The sequence below is a fragment of the Sebastes umbrosus genome, chromosome 11 (genome assembly GCF_015220745.1).
Source record: "Sebastes umbrosus isolate fSebUmb1 chromosome 11, fSebUmb1.pri, whole genome shotgun sequence".
NCBI lineage: Eukaryota > Metazoa > Chordata > Actinopteri > Perciformes > Sebastidae > Sebastes > Sebastes umbrosus.
This window is the reverse complement of record NC_051279.1, coordinates 15,652,977-15,670,339: the sequence shown is the minus strand read 5'-3', so window position 1 is coordinate 15,670,339 and position 17,363 is coordinate 15,652,977. Positions and strand designations below refer to the sequence as shown.

Below are 17,363 nucleotides of genomic sequence, written 5' to 3'. Positions count from 1 at the left end.
TAACACACACACACACACACACACACACACACACACACATGAACGTAGACACAGTAACTAACATACAAACACACGTACAAAACACACACTTCTGCTCGCTGGCCCAGGCACAAGTGTGTTCCTCTGCGAGCCAGAAGCCTCAAAACTGGAGAAATTGGAGAGCAACAGCGAGATGTGTGTATCAGAGTTATAGACTCCAGTTAGTCTTGAGTCACAAAAAGGAGGACTTGCACTTGACTGCTCTGAGATTTGACTTTGACTTGAAAACAAAAATCAGTATTAGTCTCAAATTTGTACCTCCTACAATCTCGCAAAAATAGAGCAGAAATTGGCCAGAGGAAGCGGGCTGCACAATTACAGTAATTACAGTATTATGCCTACGCATTGAAAGCATGGTCTCAGTTCAGTCAGCCAACTCAGTCTATGTGTTTGACATTGTAAATGTGCCAGCCCTGTCTCCTCAAAATGATGTTCCCATACAACTAAACTGCATTCTCACTTAAAGCTGCAGTAGGCAGAATGGTTTTGGCATCATTGGGCAAAACATCCATAATAACCTTTCAACATATTGTAATTCAAGTGTTCTGAGAGATAACTAGACTTCTGCTCCTTCTCATGGATCTGTTTTCAGGCTTTAGAAAGTCTAGTCCGTGACGGGAGACTTTGACCAATCACAGGTCATTTCAGAGTGAGAGCGTTCCTATTGGCTGTTCATTCAATAACAGCTGTCAATCACTTGCAAACTCCGATCAAACGGTCAAACTAGGCAGCACTGATGTTACTGTAATGCCTATCTACCACTGTAATCACCTCAAATGTTTTCAGAAACATCTTGTAGTGTACTGTTTAGCTGTAAAATGAGAAAGCGTGCTCCAGCTGGTGGGCGGTGCTTATATCGAGCGAGCATTATTGAAAGTTACATGGTATAATAACGAGTATAACAAGCAAGAAAGTCCATTACGGGCGGGTTAAACAAACACAGGACTTTCCCCCAGGAGACCCGTGTGAAACTAAAAGTCAAGGTTCAATGTCGTAGTCACTTTAAGCCAAACCATTTTTTAACTAAACGTAACCAAGTAGTGTTGTTGCGTTTTTTGTTTTGTTTCAATTTACAATGTTAAACATGTGTTTAAAACTGCGACCGTAATCCGGGAGAAAATACAGTTCCCTCGAAACGCAGTTTAGTTGGTTGAATGTGCATATGAATCTCCAAAAAGGTGTCCAGGAAGTTGATGATCAGTGAACCGCACATGGTCACACATAAAGTCAAATAAAAACACCCCACAGAGATGATTCATTCAAATTCTGTCAAACCATCACAACTTAGTCTCACCACATCCCTTCAGGCTCCCACACACAACCCCAATGCTCACGTAGCAAAAGTCTTGCTTATCAGTGTTGAAACCACGTACCAGGAAGCCGTCAGGTGAGTCTGGAGTCAGCGTCATTCCCAGGTGAGAATTCCTCAGGTTTTTAGAGATGTTCTGGAGAGCAATCTCACCTGAGATAGATAAACAAACCAGTTTATTGTAGCATCTGGGTAACACATCAGGGAGAGTTGATTTGTTAAGGATGTTTGTTTCTCTCACCTAGATTCACTTTGCTGCAGTTTGAGTTCCTCTCCTCTCCCACGATGCATTTGTACACGTCTCCTTTCCTGTTGTTGGGCGGCCCGTCCCACGGAGCACCGACCAGCATCCTGCAACAGAACGACACAGTCAGTCATTTATCATCACAACACTCATTGTACATCCTCTTTGTGTAAGTATCATGACAGTTTAATTATTTCTTCATTCACACAAACACAAACTTACGATTTCTCTCCGTTTGATTCATGTTGTAAAACAGAGAAGCCAAACAGAGCGTCCTCTGGACCGGTGAAGATGCGCGGATGCTTTACATCTATGTTGAAACACTGACACAACCCTGAAAGACATAATGTGAACGTAAGCGTGCATTAGTTTATCATTATTTCACTCTTGATTACTGTGACTCTGTTCAATTCAGCTCATTGGAGACAACACGTTTTGTATTTTTTTAATTTGCATTCCCTTAAAAACCAATACCCCGTGGGCACGTGGGTCAGTCATCACAACCTCATGCTGTGCAGACAAACTTTGTTCAGTCCCACAGAACTGTGTTGAAATATTAAATTCTAGTGAAGATCCCAAAGTTTCCAAAGATATCAAATATCTCAGGCTGAATTTTGAGAAAATGTATATAAAATGATCCATATGACATCTAGAATATTTCCATATGATGGTGCAGTCATAATATAACATCACAGAGCTTTATTAATAACACAAGTCTTGGGTTTGAGTCTTGGGTTTCACTCAGTGTAGACATAATATAGCATAAATGAAGAGTTGGAACAAGCTGATAGATGTGGTATTTCCAGACAGTGTAGAATAACATGATTGTTCCAACCTTAAAGCAACTTAAAGGGGAAAACTGGATGTTCGCCTTTTGCTGAGAGTTGGATGAGAGGATCGATGCATCTCTCATATGTGTCCTTTAAATATGAAGCTAGGGCTGGGCAATATATCAATGTTATATCGCTATTGTGATATGAGACTAGATATCTTAGATATTGTAATATGGCATACGTGTTGTCTTTTCCTGGTTTTAAAGGCTGCGTCACATTAAAGTGGTGTAATTTTCTTAACTTAGACTGTTCCAGCTGTTCTATTATTTGTCTTTATCCACTTAGTCATTATATCCACATTACTGATGATTATTTATCAAAAATCTAATCGTGTAAATATTTTGTGAAAGCACCAATAGTCAACCCTACAATATCGTCTCAATATCAAGATATTTGGTAAAAAATATCATGATAGTTGATTTTCTCCATATCGCCCAGCCCTATATGAAGTTATAGCCGGTAGCTTGCTAGCTTAGTTTGGCATAAAGACTGGAAACAGATATTCTTGCTCTGTCCAAAGGTAACATAATCTGCCTACCAGCACATCTGAAGCATCACAAATTAACACGCGATATCTCGCTTGTTTAATTAGTACCAAAACCAAAATGTAAAACAGGACAAATCGCCGTCTTACAAGGGGTTATATGCCAGACTTTTTAAGTAACTTCATATTTATTGTACAAACATGAGAGTGGTATCAATCTTCTCATCTAACTCTCGGCAAGAAAGTGAATAAGCGTGTTTCCCAATTTGCTTTAAGAATACGAGTTGACATAATCAATAAATAAATAGCCGTTAAAATCAGTGAAAAACGTGCAAAACTTGGAGCTGGAAACCGTGTGTACACAACTTAACATCTACAGTGCAGAGTCAGATTATTATTTTCCCTCTCGGCCTTGGGAGAGGGGATTTGTGGGAGGGAGATGGGGGGGGCTGAAAAAGATGGATAAACAGAGTGACCAAAGGCAACCTCTGAAGAAACAGGGAGTTCAGTCTGAGGGGAAAGAGGGAGAGGAGAGGGGAGAGAAGAGGCAAGGCAGGGAAAGGTGTGGGTTAGAAAAACTATGGAGTATAGTAAGCCCCCTGTTGTGACACACAAGCCTGCCCTTCATACAACGAGAGAGAGAGGTGAGGGGAGACACAGAGAAGACAGAGAGCAACAAGATGGCAGTCAGACAAGCTCTCTGAGTTGTGAACATTTAGGTGTAAACTGACGCATGAAAACATGTTCCTACTGGCAAAATGAAAGACACACACTCTTATGTTTTCACAGTCTGAAGGGGAAAGTCTAAATACGGTTTTCCAACACCAGAAAAAAGACATAAAGGTTGATTAATACACAGCCACACGGATTAAATGTTTCCTGTTATGCTAATCAGAGTGAAACTGAATGAACAAATAGTAACAAGAGCTTTCTGATGAGCTTTTAGAATTCAAAATAAATAAGATTTAAGATGAATGACTCATTCATTCATCACTGCAGGTCTTCACATTAGTAAATTGATTTATTATGAGCTGGTGCATCCAGGAATTTAAAGTTTTCTGGAAACAGTAATGTAATTCAAAATCAAAAAAAGTCACAGAACTCTTCTCCAGTTCTTTGGTTATCTCCATCACGCCTCAGGTCTCAGGTTGTCTCTGGTTTCTTTATAGACTATGTAGTCCATCAATTAGTCATATTATCTTTTAAAGCATAGCATGTACTGTAACTAACCATAAATAGTTTACTAGATATAAAATACAACAATATCTTTTGCTCATACTTTTTACCAAATATAAAATATTTTGCATGCTAGCAGCTCTGTGAGACTGAAAACACAGCAGTGCTTTGAGCTACATGCTAACATGCTCACAATGACGGAACTAACATGCTGATTTTTTAGCAGGTATAAGGTTTATCATGAATACCATTAGTGTGTTGGCATGCTAACATTTGCTAATTACCATGATGGGAAAGTTATTAACCACAGTATTGGACAAATAAACATTTTGACCTGATGATGGCACTAGATGAAAACGTTACTACAGTTCATCCTGAGGTGGACATGAATGTGTGTGTGACAAATTCATTGCATTAAGGCATCCAGTAGTTGTTGAGACATTTTACTCAAAACCACAAATGTGAACCTCATGGTGGCGCTAGAGGAAATGTCAGGATCATACCAAGGCTGTTTGTGTGTTTCACATTTGAATCAATCTTCTGTATTAAAATGTCTACAAATTAGGGTTGTCAAAGTTAACGCAATAATAATGCATTAACGTGAATCGCGTAATTGCAAATTTTGTTCTAGTGGGCTCAGTTTTAAAGCTAGAGTGAAGATAATGGCATCATATGAAACTAGAAAATCTAAGGAATCCATTGATGCCATTTCATACTAGCTTGTCGTGTAGGAGGCTAAATAACGCTCCAATCGTATGCTAAATTTTGGCGAGGAAAAACTGGCATGGCCATTTTCAAAGTGGTCCCTTGACCTCCGACCTCAAGATATGTGAATGAAAATGGGTTCTATGGGTACCCACAGGTCTCCCCTTTACAGACATGCCCACTTTATGATAATCAAGTCATAGTCAAGTCAGCACACTGACACACTGACAGCTGTTGTTGCCTGTTGGGCTGCAGTTTGCCATGTTATGATTTGAGCATATCTTCATGCTAAATGCAGTACCTGTGAGGGTTTCTGGATGATATTTGTCATTGTTTTGTGTTGTTAATTGATTTCCAATAATAAATATATACATACATTTGCATAAAGCAAACATATTTGCCCACTCCCATGTTGATAAGAGTATTAAGTACTTGACAAATCTCCCTTTAAGGTACATTTTGAACAGATAATAAATGTGTGATTAATTTGCAATTAATCGCGATTAACTATGGACAATCATGCGATTAATCACAATTAAATATTTTAATCGATTGACAGCCCTAATAAAAGTGCAACGTGTACTGTACAGACCGACAACAAATGCATCCACGTTTATTTCCTGTTTCAGTGTGTTTGCTGATGCTGTCAGTAGCTGACAGGAATAACTGTCCTTGCTCCTTCTTCCTCCACAATTCCACCTAAATTAAAGAGCATCATCGTGTAGTATTTTCTGTTCAGTCTCAGAAATGCTATACTACTCTTGACAGTTGGTATTTAACTCTTCCCACTTGTGCATCTACTGTTTGTTATTTGTAGCCCTGGAAAGCAGGGTGTGTAGGATGTGCTTGGCTAAAGGGGATTTCTAAATAAATTAGAGTTGACATGTAATTTAGCAGCATCCGGGGCATCCACAGTAACTCTCCTACTGTACATAACTCAGTGATTCCACTGGAGAAAAGTAGTCCAGATGGGGAACAAGACCAGAACACTGCTGCCGTGATTATACAGCAGCTACTCACACACTTGTATATAGATACTTCCCCACAAATACACACTGACACACACAGCCACAGTTACCTTGGCCAGGCCAATCAGAGGGGGATTCCACTTGGTTTTGAGAGGGAAACTAGATATGTGCAATGTTTCTCTTCCATCTCTGCTTCTGCGTTTCTCACATGCTGTTGTCTTTCTACCTGCTCTTTCGTTTTCTCCTCTGTACAGATGTTTTTCCCTGTAATGTCATTGCATTTTCAGCCAAGTTTCTTCTTTTTCTTGTACTCAGATTTACTCACTGAACATCTACAGCTACAAATATGTGTGTTTTTATAGTGTGACTCTAAAGATGGCAATGCCGTTCAGCCGATCAGTTCACCAGTTTGGTCCAGACTGAAATATCACAACAAATATTTGATGGATTGTCATAAATTGTGTACAGACTTCCATGTTCCCCAAAGCAAGCTGTTCTCATACACCGTTCGTATATACCTTGGAAAAAGTAATGAACTATAATTTGTACATATATCCCACGAAATCAATTTGTAGGCCAAGGTCTAGGCTACTTTATGCAAATCCAGCGTGACTCGACACCTCTGGAAACTCCCTAGAAGCTTTTAAACTAACCGTTGTCGATCTAAAATAAAGACAAACTGAGCAGCTGCATGGCTTATTTCTCGCATAAAATGTTTTCAGAAACACATTTCGGTAAACTATTTTCGTAATAAAAGAGTTTCTAAACGAGCCACCATGTCCGTTCCGGTTTGAAAGCTGGGAGCAGTAGCCCACAAGGGAAAGTGTTCATCCAGTCAGGTGCCTAGTGTCTAGTGGCAGCCCATCAAGCGTCCGATGCTGGAAAGCAAGGTGATCCAAAAACGCTAGTCACAAGTCTTGTTTTGGCTCGTCTTGCAGATCTGAGTAAGCTAATATTTCAACATCCAAACCTCCAGTGACTTGGATGAGATTCAGCCATCTACCGGATTCTACACAGATGTTTAATGCACTACACCGATGGGAAGATGCGTAGGCAAGGACAGAGTCATTCCTTAATACTAAACCTTCCGTTTCCATGGCCAGAATGAATAAAAATCTTTCTATCTAGCCTTGTTGCAACACGTTATTCTCTCCCACCAACCCTCTTATACATAGTGTAGTAAAATATTTCTGTCTCTTCTTGTGGCAACATCACCCGCCCTCTCCGATTCCAAATTGCTTTCCCCAACAAACCAAGCCCCCTGATAACAACCCCTGCTACTGATTTTCTCTGTCATCCTCCTATTTCACTCATAAACCATAAATTGTTCCTTTCTTTTACCCCCCTCTCCTAAAACACACACACCCTGTAACTCTACCACAAGGCCCCCCTCTCCCTCCCCAGCCCACAAAACTGTACCATCGTTCCCTGTTTTCCCTGTCCTGTCCTCCCTCCCTCTGGTTTCATTTTCATTGGGGTTTATATATGACACTGTACCGCAGCCTGTCTGACCACCCATCGCCATGACTACTGGCGGCAAACATTTATCAAGTCAAACTGGGTCCAGATTCTCTCAACCACACGTTCGGCTCTGGGCGCTACTGATGCTGGATGCGTATGGCTGTGATTGTGCAGTATATGTATATGTCTGGGCACAGAAACTGAACTTAAAGGGAGCATATCATGAAAAACTCACTATGTCAGTGCTGGTGCCGCATACATTTGGGTATCTGGAGTGCCTACCAACCCACAAACTGTGAAATAAGACAACCGCGTCAGTGTATTTGTGGGCTGCCGATCAGAAAACCTGATTCAACAAGCCATTCAGATTTGGCTCCCCTTCCTATGTCACTTGCCAGCTCTGTTTCCTATGAATTACGTTCCCATACAACTAAAATGCATTCTCAATTACGCTTGGAAGGAAACATATTTTGTCGCGTTTGTTTTTGACATATCGCACATACGTTTGTAAGTCCGCGGACGGCTGCAGCAAGTGACATAGTACAACGAGCGATGCACAGAGCAGGTGACGTAGTATATCGAGCGACGGTTATTGAAAGTTACGTGATATGATAACACGCCTAAAAATGTCTTATTCAGCGCTAGGTTGTACTTAGCTCCACCCTCTTGTGTCACTTCTGGTTGCAAAAACCAAGATGGCGACGGCAAAAATGCTGAACTCAAGGCTTCAAAACGGCGGTCCACAAACCAATGGGTGGCGTCACGGTGGCTGCGTTTACTTCTTATACACAGTCTATGGTATGAACCTGAAAATGAGCATATGTCCCCTTTAACACTGCAATGTTTTACTATATGCCAGCACTTATATTAATATGCAGAGACTTTGATGTATGTTGTTTTAATTGGACTAACATATTTAAGTTTCCCTTTCTCCTTGTCTGTTTCTCTGTCCCTTTCATTTACATCCCTGACTTATAGCACCTCTGTGAAATGTCCTGCAGTGGAGATGTCTATTCGACTGTCTGTTTCTATCATCTTTATTTAACCGACTCGTGTTTCCCATGCATCCCCTTCCTTCACCTCTTCTCACCCCCTTTCACAGATTTTCTCTCCATTATCTCGTTCGCGTTGTGTTCTCATCTCTGTCACCCTCTCGTGGGGAATGGGGGAGGAAGAAGAGGGGGCGTAGGAATGAAAGTCAGCAACTTATGGGAGAGTAAAAAAAAACACAAGAAGATAGCTGGGAGAATAATAGGGAAGATGTATGAATAACTGGAGTCAAAAAAACACCTGTGTTCGACATCTCAGTAAAACATAACAGAGTGTAACAGGCATGGGAGGCCTGCTGTCCACATCAGGGGAGCTCTGCTCAAACCATTAACATTACACACATACTCGCTCACCTACATGCTCCTGTATGACACATGCACAAGCTAGCAAACTCACACACATTACACTAAGATCACATAAGCTACAGTACAAATTCAATCAAAGGTTGCACAGTTAAAGAAAAGGGGAACAATTACCCTGTACATGCTTCATTTAAACTGATAATGGAGGGGCATGTGTAAAACCAAACCACAGGCAACATTTGGCTGCTGGCATATGTAGATAGGTGTGTGTAGAAGTATGTGGTCCTCACTCATTCCTTCTGGATGAGAAGCATTTCCGCATAGCATGAGAACTGGCTGTGTGGATTATCATTTTTCAGTCTATACGTGTTAAGGTTTGGCCCAGATGCCAACATCTCATTCTGACTTCAGTGACTGTCTGTGTGATTCAGAGCAGGTACAAACTTAACATGCCTTGCACGACATAATATCTCAGCCTATTGATCTCATTTTGCTTCACGGCTGCATGCTACAATGCAGCAGTTAAACCGCTGCTTATCAGCTGCATAAACACTTAGTTTTGGTAGACAACAATGGTCTTTTTCTTTTAGGTTCCTTGCCGGCGGGCAGCTCAATGAGGTGTGTGAGGCTGCCCTGACACGACGGACATGAGCACAGGAGGGTGGCTGATGTTCATGGCGTGACATAGGCGCCCTGTTAGGGGAACTTTAGACTTCAAGTCTAAGCGATGGATGTGGCTGATATGACCGGTGTGGTTGAGTTACACAGCTGCCAGGGTCAGAAGGTGTCAGCTGTAAGTCGAGATGAACCAGTAACCTTTTGGCAGAGGATCTCTGATCGCTCCAAACATCTTCTGGTAGCTGGAGGCCTCCAGCGAGAATGAAATGCTTCCTCAGTACTGTCATAACTGATGGATTTACTAATGGATCAGACTTTGATCAAGGACCCATATACTTTGTTGGACTCATGCACAACTTCCTCTATACCTTTGATCTGCTTGACAAATGGAGTGTGACCATAATGTGCTTCTCTCCTGCACACAATCACGTTAGGAATGTCTTCATGGTCAGTCGCTTACTGTCACACAGAATAAAGCTCTTTGAGACTCTGAGGGAGGCACGTGTGACACAATCATTCACACATGTTGTCTGTTAAAGTGCAGAAGTTGTGGAGGTTAATGTCCATGTCACCCAGAGAGACAGTGCTGGAGGACAGGAGAGCAACTGGGAAATGAAGAGGCATCAATCATGGAAAAGAGGTTGACTTTAGTTGTCTAAAATCCCCCCCTCCTGCTGTTCAGTTATTTTTAAGAACAGCAAATGTGCAAAAACGAAATTGAAAGTTGAGTTCTAAACCAAAACTTATAAAGTAGTTCTTACCTTTAAGGAGAAGGATGAACTCCAGGCACAACAGGTATTTACGCAGCTCCATTTATGCAACCCAATGAAAGTGGAGTCTCTCCTCTTTTTGTCTCTTTTCTGTCTTTCTCTGCTTACAAAGTGGTCTGATCTGTTGAAAATGCAGTGCATCGGCGTCCACCACCACACACACACATATATATATATATGAAAAGCGTTTTTTCAGTGCTCTCTTTCCCCAAGAGATGCGTAAAATCCAGTCCAACGGTGCTGCAGTGGCATGTCTGCTGTGCCTGTGAGGGCTCGTTTACAAAAGCAGTCTCGAGTTGTTAAATATATAGATGAAAATAAAACAAACACAAGATTTTTCCCTTTCTAAAAGTCCCTGTGGGAATATCTGAGTGGCACCACAGGAGGAAATTATAATGTAGTGCGCATAAAGCTCTTTAGGATAAAGAGAGAAGGAAAAAACAACTTAATTGACACCTCATTGACCCATGTTTTGGGCGTGAAAATCCTGCACCTGTCCCATCCAACAAGAGCCCGCAGTCACTAAACCATTACTAATGTGAACCAGCTTCCCAAACAGTCAGTTTATCCCTCCAGACTCCGGAGCGCGTCTTTGAACATCAAGCTCTCCTGTGGACACAAACTCCTCTCATCAAGCCAAAAGTTTGAGGTGAGCTTCCTCTGATAAATTCTTCTCCATGGTCCTCTCCGCTGGTTTTCTCACATTAAGAACAAACTGGGTTGTTTCCCCGGAGTCTCTGCCGATGTGAATATGTGCCTCTAGTAACGGATTTCTCTCACTTAGAAATGAAAGAGCGCATTTATCCTCAGAGCTCCACAACTCCCTCCACTCCCTCCGTCCTCCAACATCCACCAGAGTCCTCTCTGAGCAACTGCTGCACATTGACAAACCTCAAACCCACATCTCTCTCTCTCTCTCTCTCTCTCTCCCTCTCTCTCTCCCTCTCTTGCTTTTTCAAACATACTCTTTTCTCTCTGTCAAAATCTTTCAATTTGCTCACCTCTGACTGATTTCTTTCTTTGAGCTTCCCCCTCACACATGAGATCTCCAACTTTGTGGAAAAGTACCACTTTCTAATAAAGCACCTTTTATATAAGCTGTAATTGATAACTTAAAGGGACTATTTTAGAGCTTTATTATTTATTTTAAATAATTAATGAATTCATGTTTAAATCTGATTTATGACTAGAACAACTTGACACACAGCGCTGAGCTGCATCTTAAATTAATCTTCAGGTTCCCAGCTTTCAGATGATGTACACCACTTCTATGTGCCATCTACTGTTGACCTGCTATCTCCCCCTAAATATCCCCTGCACCCCTCTGAAAAGGACAAACACTGGTCTATTGTGGGTCTCAGAGGGTTAAATGATCGCAAATAAAGGACATGTAGAAACTGTAGAAACTTAGAGAATGAATGGATGCCTTGGCTGTGTTGATGGACCACATGAAAATGCCCATTTTGTTTTAATATGTTGAGATTCTCCAACTTAAACCTCGTCCTCAAATTAACATCAATCCACTGATCTCTTTTTTTAGATTTAGTTTGGTGTGCCACCATCTAGGAGGGTTTTGTCAGATGAAAGCTCTGTTTACTGTTGTTGGCATGGCAAAATGAAAACATTATCAATGCAGCTTTCATACAAAGGCCTGCTTTTACTGCACTACATGAATTACATTTTTAATTTGTGTATTGTGGAAGTCAACTGGCATCGTAAGGGTCTTTTTTGACCTGGACCTAGGGAGTTAAACTAAAATCAAATAATGAAATGTCAATGATGGATAATAAATTGCACTTACAGTTTTTCTCAATTGTTTACACACAAATACTGGTACTTGACACACAATGACCACAACATGTAACTCATGCACCAACCCCCTGAACCAATTCTGTTAAACTACAAGCACAATTCCTGCTTTACACTCAAATTGCAGTTCTAAAACACACTTTTTTCAAAACACTACACACAATTCTCTGCATTTGGCACAATTTTCATGAAGAAAATCTCGTTTTCACAAGGAACACACTGTCATTCAAAATTCTAAAGTCAATTGCCCTACTATGCACACTGACTCATCACATGGGCAAACACCTGTCACACAGTGTTACAATTAGCAATCAGTTGATGCTTTTCATGGCTGGATTCGACATGCTAAGCGATATTTCCCCCGCTGCTTGGCCAGGGAAAACATTGCTTGTGATGTGGATGAGGTGCTGTGGCCAAACCGAAACAGAAGAGAGGATGCAGCATAGTTGTTTTTACTGTAACTGTATACAGTAAATTCTTCTGTTGTTTTGTATGTAGACCACTGTATGTGCAACTTTGTGTTGGTTGGGATGTACACTGTGTACATTGTTTTTGTGGGGAAAATAAAATATATTTGTTACCGTGTATTTGTGTGTTCTGAGTATAAAAACAATATTCTAAAATATTTTACAACACACTTATGTATGTACTGTCTGTAGTAAGTGTAACACTGAACAAAAAAAAGGCCTAAGTCATTATGATGAATGGAGAAGAAGTGTTTTCCATTCATCATAGTGTTTTACATTGAGCACATCAGTGTTCAACTGGTTCTTATAAATGTCTATTCATATGATGGTTTGTGTGTGTCATTTGAAGACAAAATACCATTTTGAGAAGAAATAACATTGTTTTGAATGTAAAGTTTCATTTTGCAGGAGAATTGAGGGGTTTTGCCCATTGTGTGTGTGTTTTTTGATTTGTGTGTAGAGTTCTGAGAGTATGAGGCATGCTTTCAGAAAATGTGTGTAAACAATCGAGAAAAACTGTAATACACAGACCTCTCTGTCCTGAATATTCTTGTGAAGCTCTTGGGCGCCACTCTCAGGCCTCTACAGTTACTGCGGCTTTTTTTTTCTAATACTTTATTTCAAAAGTTCAACACAGTAGATTCATAAACATGTTCAGATTTTTCAATACAATTCTGCAAATATATTTAACAGTATAAAAATAATATAAAAATGAAATAAATTATACAACAAATAAAATGTAAGGAAGGGAAAATATGAATAAAAACAAAAACAAAATAATAAAAAACAAACAAAAAACAATCAGAGTCTGTTTAACAATTGTAATAAATTTGAAACTTCTAAACAATCTAACCATTGTTGCCAATTTAGAATTTTTGAGTTTTAAGTTTTCAATCATTGTTAAATATGTTTTAAAATCAGCATCTTTAAAATTATAAAAGGAGGGTATTCTTTTAAGCCACATAGTTTTATGTATATAATATTTTGCTAAGATAATAATCAAATTAATAATGTAAATCTCATCTGCCGAAAAACTGGGATTGTTAAAAGTGACTGTGCTCCCAATATAATGTTTTACTTAAAGTTCCTTTCCATTCATTAATGTTGATCACTGGAATGTTTTATGTAAGGCTACTTTAGTCTATTTTATTTCAGTTTATGTTTATGACGTCATTTGCTTTTATATTCACCTATCCTATCGGTTTAATCTTAAATTCATGATTCAAGATTCAATATTCAAGATTCAAGATGTTTATTGTCCCACCGGTTATACAAGTACAATCGTGTGAAATACTTTTTGCTGGGAAGCTCCATTAAATAAACAGTAAGTTAAGTAGCAAAAAATAATAAAATAAAAATAAAAATAATGGTGTATTTACAAATAATATACAGTATAATAATAAAGGAAGTACTTGGTATATGGTAACTATAGAAGCAAAATATATAAAGTAACAATATATACAAATTGTATTGATAACTGATTTTAGATAGCTAAATAAATAAATAAATAAATAAATAAATAAATAAATAAATAAAGGTTACTTCCTTCCACTAGGGGCAGTAGTGGTCGGTTTCCCATGGTAACCATCAACCACGGTTGGTTGGCTGTATGTTAATGCTACTTCCCCAGCAGCCAGGTGAGTGACAGGTGAACAAAGTGGAATATTTATGATATTTTTCTTAAGACTTGGTTGACCAAATGAGAATTATAACATTATGTGAATATTCCTCAGGTGCCATAAAGAAGACCTCCAGGGTGTTTCTGCTGGATGTGTAAGTAGAGACAGTTTCTGGCTTCATAAACTAAATCCTCACTTCTGTCAGCTTGTCCCTTCTGACACCTTGTGACCAAGAATCACTACACCAAGGAATGACTATAACTGCAACTATAACTAACATGAAAGCCTTTAAACTGGGTCAGTTTTGAACTTCTTGCTTTAAAGGTCCCATATCGTGCTTATTTTCAGGTTCATACTTGTATTTTGTGTTTCTAATAGAACATGTTTACATGCTGTAATGTTCAAAAAACACATTATTTTCCTCGTACTGTCTGCCTGAATATACCTGTATGTACCCTCTGTCTGAAACGCTCCGCTTTAGAACATTTCAGTAAAATTGCAACGGAATTGCGTTGCTAGGCAACAGCTTGAGTCCATGTTTACTTCCTGTCAGCTGATGTTATTTACATACACTGTGTTATGTCTGTTGATCAACTCACTATAGGGATGCACCGATCTGACTTTTTCAGTCCCGATACCGATACCGATAGTGATACATGGGCTTTGGGTATCGTCAGATACTGAGCACAGATCCGATACCTGTCTTTAATTAATAAGCTGTATGCCTAGCTGTGTGGAAGTGACTGGGATCATTCTGTTATGTGTAAGGCAACATCAGACTTGACTTAAACATCACTTTCTTAACTTTTTAAAACAAAATGTACTAAAAAAAAAACATGAATATTTATATAAAAATGTTGTGAATTGATACAGTATATATATATTTTTAAATAATAAATTGTACACAACTTGGCAAAAAAATCTTCAAAATTAATAATAATTACAAGTCAGACCTTTTTAATGCAGCAACAAATTGGTCAAAACTTAAACAGGAATTGAAATTCCAGTATATAATGTATATAGTATATACTGTAAATATCAAATTGAATTTAATAGATCTTCCCCATTCTTGCCAATACCTGATCCAGCTATTTGAGTCAGTATCGGCCCGATATCCGATCCGGTATCGGTGCATCCCGACTCAATATAGGAGAATATAGGAGGGACTGGATCTGGATCTTTGAACACTGCGATATAATATTTTATTTATTGTACGACAAAATTCAGAAACAGAAGCTGCTGAAATCTGATACTATTTGGTAACAGGCTGTTGCAGAAGTTAAAGGGTATAGTCTATAAATATCTGTGAAAAAGCATCGGCCTGCTGTTATTGATTTATCGACATATATAGTCTGCTTTGGTGTTGGTGTTTTTCTATATTTTTGCCTCTATTTTGCAATGGTATTTAACAGTATTTCATGTTTTTAATAGTGTTAATGTATCATCTGAAGGTGAGGTTTACTGAGAGATTTTGAGGATTTTGGTCTGAGGTTCAACCAAAGAGGTTTTTGGTGTTGTGTGGTGTCATTGCAAAAACTATTGCTGCTAAAACAATTCTCACTTGTCACCACTTGGTGTCGCTCTGTTCCAATTATTGTATTTTTCCAACCCTGTCTGAACAGCTTCATGGTTTCTCTTGAGTACTGTAACAGCTGGCCTTTTATAGCTAATTACAAAGATCATCCGAGGCCAGTTTGCCTACTGATTGCCGCGATGGTCTGCTGATGACTCATTCATATTATGCTGAATTCCTCCTTTCACATTTGTAGTAATATTGCAGAGTGTCTTTTTCTGTCTCTTGCAAATTGTCTCTCCCACTCGAGACTCATCGTGTGGTGATGGATCTCTGCCTGGGCTAGGATAGAGAGTGCAATGGGTTTGGAGAGTAAACTCATAAGTGGCCAACACATCTGGAAACGAGAAGAACTTCATTAGCTTTTGATTTATGAATCCAGTGGGGGAAAAGATAATGATTATTGGATAATTGACCTCGGTCTCTCCATCATTGCGCTTACAGTTACTGCTTAATTGACATTGGTCTCCATCAGTGTCCTTGCCATTATTGCCTTCCTATTCTTCATCTTTATCTTCTGCTTCCTCCACCTTCTGTCTTCTCAGTTGTTCCGGTTCTCATCTCATATCACCAAGAGACACATACACTTTTTTATGTATGTGACCCACATTGGCTTGTTTTTTGGCAGCTGTTACTGTAACTCAACTGGCAGCATAGTCATGCTGACTGGCAGCCGTATGTTAAGTCAGATGCGCTTGCTCACACACACCCAAACCTGACTGTACACAACCACAGACTCCTGCACAGAGGTGGAGCTGGAGGGAGAGCCAAAATAAACACACATACACACACATACAGACTGTTTCACACCACTGGGAGCTTTGCAGGAGCCCATTAACATCAGGCATGAAATCAAACTTTGCAGTGTCACGCTGCTGTAACAACACAATATGAATCAGTGAAGAGTAGATAACTTTTACAGCTTTTACAAACTGCTCAGGAGAGTGAATGCAGGTGGACAGCGTACTTTATTCTCCATGTTCCTACTAAGGAATTTGACATTGACATTGATTAGCCATTTAGATTTTCTACACAGACTTTAAAAGCAAAGGTTAGTTAGACTAGTGTTTTAGACTAGTTCTCTGATGCATATTTGATGATTACTCCTGATTATGCATATTATAATGGGGGCGTGCCGGCTGTCATCTACTGTAGGTAATACTCTGACTATGGATAATTACCTCATACAACCCCACTTCAGAACACTTGAACTATCCCTTTAAGATGTGCAAATGGTTTTTTTTCTGGTCTAAAATCAAGAAATGCACCACCAGAAAATATTCTAAACTTCATGTGTGGTGTATCACAGACTGCAGCAGAGATCAGCCATTGAACTGACATCTAATGCTCAGTGTTCCACCTTTCAAAGCAAATGCACATTTTAGGATGAGGAGCAGAAGGAATGTCTGGGCGTACTACGTTAGCTGGCATGTCCATGGGATATTTTGCCTGTTCATCAGTAAATCAGTGTCACACATAGAGCGCGACTGCGTAGATGGATAGACGGAGGGCAGTAGGAAACCATAACACAAGTGTGTTACATATCATCAGTGCAGTACAGTAGCTGTGATTTGTGGATAAGTCGAACGGTAGTGACAGCGTAGTGTTAGCAGACGAGCCTGTTTTCTATCCGTCACCAGGTGCTTCTGCGACGTCAATCCTGTTGGGTTTGGCAGCAGCCGTGCCAACATGTTCCGCCCGTTTTTTTTATGTCAGTGTGCAGTGTTTCTTCCCATGAAAAATGTGCTGTTTCAGAAAACATTGCTCTCTCTCACGCATACAACAACTTGTGTTGGGCAGCAGATTTCTTTTCATGCACACACATGTTTCAGTGTGTTTGTGTGAGTTTGCATGTGCAGCAGACAGTGTTTTTTTTTTTTTTTTTACAAGGTGTGCTTCCTCCACCCCTGAAATCACAGTCCTCTGCAATCAATCA

General features: G+C 39.7%; 2 protein-coding genes across 3 annotated transcripts in view; one reads left to right on the top strand and one right to left on the bottom strand.

Moving 5' to 3' along the window:
- itga10 (integrin, alpha 10) overlaps positions 1–10,886 on the bottom strand; it is a 30,729-nt gene extending 19,843 nt beyond the window's left edge. The window contains exons 1-4 of the mRNA XM_037783768.1: positions 9,951–10,886; positions 1,815–1,926; positions 1,590–1,699; positions 1,413–1,501 (exon numbers count right to left, since the gene is read on the bottom strand). Coding sequence (XP_037639696.1) covers positions 1,413–1,501; positions 1,590–1,699; positions 1,815–1,926; positions 9,951–10,002 — 363 coding nt within the window. The 5' untranslated portion in view covers positions 10,003–10,886. The remainder of the gene's footprint in view (positions 1–1,412; positions 1,502–1,589; positions 1,700–1,814; positions 1,927–9,950) is intronic.
- LOC119496472 overlaps positions 1,314–17,363 on the top strand; it is a 76,453-nt gene continuing 60,403 nt past the window's right edge. Inside the window, exons 1-4 of one of the 2 annotated variants that reach the window (XM_037783786.1) lie at positions 1,314–1,454; positions 1,594–1,761; positions 13,791–13,872; positions 13,969–14,008. The gene's annotated coding sequence lies outside the window, so the exon portion shown is untranslated. The remainder of the gene's footprint in view (positions 1,455–1,593; positions 1,762–13,790; positions 13,873–13,968; positions 14,009–17,363) is intronic. The other variant, XM_037783787.1, reaches the window with a different exon arrangement.